This window comes from Miscanthus floridulus, chromosome 8, assembly GCF_019320115.1.
Source record: "Miscanthus floridulus cultivar M001 chromosome 8, ASM1932011v1, whole genome shotgun sequence".
Taxonomy (NCBI): domain Eukaryota; kingdom Viridiplantae; phylum Streptophyta; class Magnoliopsida; order Poales; family Poaceae; genus Miscanthus; species Miscanthus floridulus.
In genome coordinates this window covers 21572406-21578110 of record NC_089587.1, presented here as the reverse complement: position 1 = coordinate 21578110, position 5705 = coordinate 21572406, and the positions used below count along the sequence as shown (strand labels likewise).

The 5705-nt window shown below is 51.3% G+C and overlaps 1 protein-coding gene across 1 annotated transcript; it reads right to left on the bottom strand.

Annotated features, from left to right (window-relative positions):
* Nucleotides 1-1193: 1193 nt before the first annotated feature.
* On the bottom strand, nt 1194-2886 carry LOC136468680 (uncharacterized). The gene is made up of 3 exons (XM_066467168.1): nt 2632-2886; nt 1377-2514; nt 1194-1234 (listed from the first exon to the last, which is right to left on the bottom strand). Exons 1-3 carry the CDS (start codon nt 2884-2886, stop codon nt 1194-1196), a joined length of 1434 nt encoding a protein of 477 aa, XP_066323265.1.
* Nucleotides 2887-5705: the final 2819 nt, after the last annotated feature.

Here is a 5705-nt window from a genome sequence, read left to right as displayed (position 1 = left end):
ACACAGTTCTTATCACAACGACGTTAAATTAATGCGATTGGAGGTTTGCCTTGTTACTCTGCTATGACTGCTCTTGTGTGTGAACTGGTTATGCAAAAATAATGCACAAGTACTTGCTAGGAAAGCTATTAACCAGCCGAATCTAGTTTCTGAGATCAATTGACACTGATAGTGATCGATACAAAATTAAAGGGCGTACCCAGTGCAGAGAGCTTCCGCTCTGTGTGTGGTCTGGGGAAGGGTGTCAGTGGCAAGCCTTACCCTCGCCTGTGCAATGCGAGGAGACTGCGACTCCATGTAAGAAAAGACTGATTATAAAGAATGAAGTTAGATGAACCCAGTAACTCTGCTGCGACAAGGTGAAAGAGTAATTTCATTTCAATACCAGTATGCAATAATGGAACATCCTATTTATGGGATAATCACTGTTTCAAGCAATTCAAAATGCAATTGTAACTGAGCTTGTAAATCTCTATGCAAACTATCTGCATTTGTAGGGTGCCCAGGCAAAACTTATTACTCTTCACGTAATACAGTCAGGTGGGGATCACTCCTAACATCCGTTATGGAATAATCAGAGCCTCCTAACATCAGTTCAAGTATTGGCACAATCAAGTTATTTGTATTGACAGAAATGTGATCTCAAACTGCGTTCACAGAAAAAAATGGATACCACTACTAGTCAACAGAGAATCACCACAGAAACATTAAATGGTTGATAAAGCACTCATGAGAACAAGATCGCCCCTAATATGAAGTGCATGCTCTATTGCTACCTTTGTCGAATGTGTAACTTCAACTAGTTCAGCTAATACAAGATGATGAAATACATTTTCAGTCAATAAGGATCAGAAACAGAGAAATGGAAATAACTTGGTTAGCAATTGAGTCTGATTTTAGTAAGGAAGCGAAAACTATATTATGGTCCTGTATCCAAATGAAGCAAGATAAGTAGACAACTGCATTCTGCATCATCATGCAAACTCAAACAGATTTATAACTTTAAAGGCATCCTGGGAGACATCTTTCTAAAACTAATTCACAAACCATGTCACCATGAAACACAATTACATGAGATGTGTACTTCCCTCGGCCAACCTCCTATAAAACAGGGAATGCAGTACTAAGAAGAACAAGAATCTCAAAGGACACATGCATGCTGATCATTAATATACTACATGCAGAAAAATTGATCAGGCAATTCGATCTGTACATTGACATTTGGAGCATGTAACTGCAGAACACAAGCAAGCAGCAGATAAACATCTAATCCAGCAGCAGGAATCACTTGCATGCATGATATCTGAATAGCGGCAACACAACTGGATGAAACAAGCAAGCACAGTAGAATCAAACGTGGTTCCAAGTTGTGTTACCTCCATCCGCGTCCAGGTTCCAAGTGATGAGGTAGCGACTTGTGACCGGCTCGTCGTCCGGCCCTGGCCTGTTCAGCGGCTCATATTGCTCACAGTCCACCACCGTGTGCTCAGGCACATTGACGCCAAAGAGTCGCTGGTTCAGGGAGAAGTAGACCACATTGGAGTTCACCGGGGAGACGCCCACGAGCATGGGAGGGTTCGGCGGCAGCTCGGTCTGGGCGTAGCTTTCGTGGTCCCAGATGTCCTCGAAGCTTTCCGTATAGTTCATTTCCCATCGCCATGGATTGTCCTCCACGTCTCGATACCACATGTTCACCGTCGCCGCTCCGTGGCCGTGGGGGCTGAGGATGATCTCCACGTACCGCACCAAGTTCTCGCTTACAGCGATGCAGCGCCTGCAGTGGAGGTCCGGCAGGGATCCGGCGCGGAGGACACGACCAGGCGGGAGGCGGTGGAAGTTCAGCACCTGCAGCAGGGGCGGTTGGGCGAGGTCGCAGCTGATGATCCCCCACGTGAGGTCGTACCACAAGACCGTGCTGTTGATGGTGACTGTGCCGTGGGGTACCCAATCCCGGCGGGGGTCCATCGCCAAGGGGAGATCCAAGAGGTTATCCAGCCAGACGCCGGTGTCCGTTCTTATGTAGACGACAACGGCTTGTGGAGCACCCGTGGTAACGATGAGCTCGGCGATCTGGTAGTGACCTGTTTCTTGGTAGCAGACGAGGCCGACGCTCTCGATGTTGCTTAGGGCGGGCACGTTGACAAAGTCGTCGAAGGCGCGGTCGGGTACGGGCACGGCGCACGCATCGATCTCGGCACCGTCGTCGTCCCTGAGGAAGTGGCGCACCACGACGAGGTGGCTGTGCTCGGGTTCCTGGTCGAAGTTGGTGCCGTAGGAGGGCGCGATGGCGAAGTGGACGAGGAGGCAGAAGCGCCCGGTGGCGATGATGTAGGGGTACATGTCGGGTCTCGCCGGGTCGGGGTGGGAATGGAGGCCCGCGAAGAGGGAGGAGACCCACGGCGGCCGCGCGACCGTGATGGTGAAGTCGGGTGCGCCCGCGTCCATGGCCGCGTGCGCCAACTCCGACGCCACTGCGTCCGTGTTCACGTTCACGACGCTCTCCTCCAGCTGTATCTGCACCTCTATCGCCGCGTCCTCGGCCGCGGCGTCGTGCTCCTCGGCTTCCTCGACCCCGGCGTGCTGCTCCTCCTGCGCCTGCGCGTCCTCCTCGGCTTGGTCTTCGGCGACCGCGGCGTGCTCCTCCTCCTGCGCCTGCGCGTCCGCCTCGGCTTCGGCGACCGCGTCGTGCTGCGCCTGCGCTTCCACCGCCGCGTCCTCGGCTGCGACGTCGTGCTCCTCGGCTTCCTCGACCCCGGCGTGCTGCTCCTCCTGCGCCTGCGCGTCCGCCTCGGCTTGGACAACCACGGCGTGCTCCTCCGCGTCCGCGTGCAAGCCGGGCGGGCCGACGTCGAGTACGCGGCGTAGGATCAGCCAAGGCCTCTCCATCGGCGCTCGCTGGTGCGCTTGGCTTCCCGCAGCGAGGGAGAGGGAGAGGGAGACCACGCTGGGGCTGTTGAGGCGAGAGGGTGGCGGTGGGGTTTGGGACTTTGGGGTGATTTGGTGGTGGCCTAGCGATTCGGTGGAAAATGGGAGGGCAGGATGGCAATTTATACAAAATAACGGTTACGTGCACGGCCTTCTTCACGAACATTCCGTTCATTACCTGGGCCATGATGGGCCTTTGCAGGCCTAACCGCCTGACCCAAGTGAGCTCCAACTCCAATCAATACATTACCCATCAACTTAGAAATATTTCATAAGAATATATGGGCGTAATCCTCAGTTCACCAATAACTATAGGAGGAAGCAATAATTTGGTACCCGTAAATGGAATTTGCTTTGCGACAAAAGAAGGATTATTATTAGGACCTTAGTACAGCCCGCTTACAGGCGCAAAATCCGCATGCACACCTCCTTTCGCGTGCGCCTTCTCTTCTTCCTTGTGCACCTTCTCTTCTTTCTCCTGCGCTCCCCATCGCCTCCTCACCATGCCTGGCTCCGTCAACGTCCACATCGCCTTCGCCCTCGATCACGGCCAACCCTAACCCGAGCCCTCTACTTCAGATTCGGCGCGAGCGTCCTGGCCTCGACCCCCTCCCTTGCTCCAGTGGTGCCCCCACCTCCTGCGCCCCCACCTCCTCTGTCACCCTCCACCACTGCCACGCTAATCTTAGCCTCTTCTTCTTCTCCGGTTGTCACCCTCCCCGCTGGCACCGTCCAACCGCCCTCTCCCACCGCCTGGCGGGCGATGCCCCCGCCGTTGTCTTGACCACCCCGCCGCTGGTCCGACGTCTTCCATGGAAGCCCCCTTCTAAGCTGAAAAGCATGGAAACCCCAAAACCCCGAACCCTAACACCGCGGCCTACTTCATCTTCGGTGGTGGCGGCAACCGGCAGGTGAGTTCGCATGCAATTTTTTTGTCTTCTAGTGCGTGCATAGCGAAGCCTCTCGGCACGTGCGTGCAGTAAGAAGCAGTAAGAAGCATGTAGTCCACGTGGGCTGGTGGCTCACGTTTCCCAGGGACTGACTGCTCGCCTTCAAGAACGCCAGATTCTCCAATGGCTTATTGGCATGTCGAGGTCGACGACAATCGTGCACTCGCACACCGTGACTCGTTGGCGTACCCAGTGAAGTTGTAGCAGGGTCAGGTGTCGATGTGCCCCACCGGTGACGCCCGCTATGCATGGGCCTCGTCCGGGACGCCGAGGGTCGGTCTCGTAGACCTCCATCGACGGGAGGCTGCCCATGACCGTGCCGGTGGCTGGAGTCGACGATCATGGCGGTGGCCGGCCGGCCTAGCGACATGACCGATGGGGGGTTTATGCTGAGCGGTTGCCCATCCACGCTGACGTCAGTCGGCCAGTGAGCGTCACGGCGTCACACCACACCACACCACAGGAATATTTTTGTTCCTGCACGCCGCGGTGCCGCACGGGATGATCATGCATGCACGCCAGTCTGCCACATAGTACAGCGGAAGATTCTCTCCACTTTTCCCTCGTGGTTGTGTAGGACTGTAGGAGTAGTTCCGTTGCATTTGTGACGTCATTGGTGGTACGAACCAGTTCAACGGAAAAAGGAATAGCAGCAGCATGGTAAATATGAGGGATTAGTTTGAGTCTGTCTAGACCATGTATTTTATACAATTTCAACATATGAATTTTTTTGCACTATAAGATCAAGATTCAATAGACTCTATCTTTCTTCTATCTTTAGCCCTCTTCTACCTTAAGACAATCACAAGATCACAGACCCACATATCACAAATCACATATCACAGAATATATTTTTTTTCTATGGAAGGACAGATACAGAGGGGTTGGTTCCATTGCCTGCCCGTTTGTCATGGGTTGTCGCGTCGTGGTCCCCTGGCCGGTGCTGGTGCTGCACTACTGGTGCTGCTGGTGCAAAGCCGGTGTTGCGTCATGGGTCGTCGCGTCGCGTCATGGGTCATTCGTCATAAGAAAGCGCACTGCCTGATGGACGCAGATCTGACGGACGCAGACAAACCGAGGCAACGATCCGGTAAACTAAAATCTATGTGTTTTTTGGTGATAAAACACACGTGTGTTGTATAGTATTTCTGCAAATGGAAATATACCACCAGCACCAATCAGGACCCTTATTCGAGTGCATTCTTGTGAAAAAAAAACAATAGAAAATTTTCAAAATGACCCGTTACATTTTTGTGACTACTAATTAACTTGCTGCTGCTCTCAACTATCTATCCACGTGGTTCTACACTCATCCGTACTGGATCAACATTGTGCTCCGCACCGTAGGGCCTCTCATATACTGTACAAATAGGTATCATTGTTGTCCTTTAAATCAAGTTAAACTTTTCTAATTGGTAGAAAAATGCATCAAGATCTATAATACCAAATTATTTTGATTAACTTATCTACTCCCCCTATACCAAATTTTAAGCCATTCTACCTTTTCTAGGTTTCATAGCTTTTATACTCTGCATCTGGACCTAGCGTATACTAGGAGCATAGTAAAAGGTACACATCTAAAAAAAAAATAGAACAACTTACAATTTCGAATGGAGGGGTATAAAATATGTCTAGGTGAGGCATTCATTTGAACTATACATGCTAATATATTCCTCTAAAAGACTTGCTCAAAGTTAGGAATGAAGTTTAATTTTGGACAAATTAGAGCGAATTATAATTTAGAATTGAGGATGTAGGGTTTATGCCTACCTATGTCATACATACGTGAGATTATTTTTGTTTCATGAAGACAATTTTGCACAATTATTA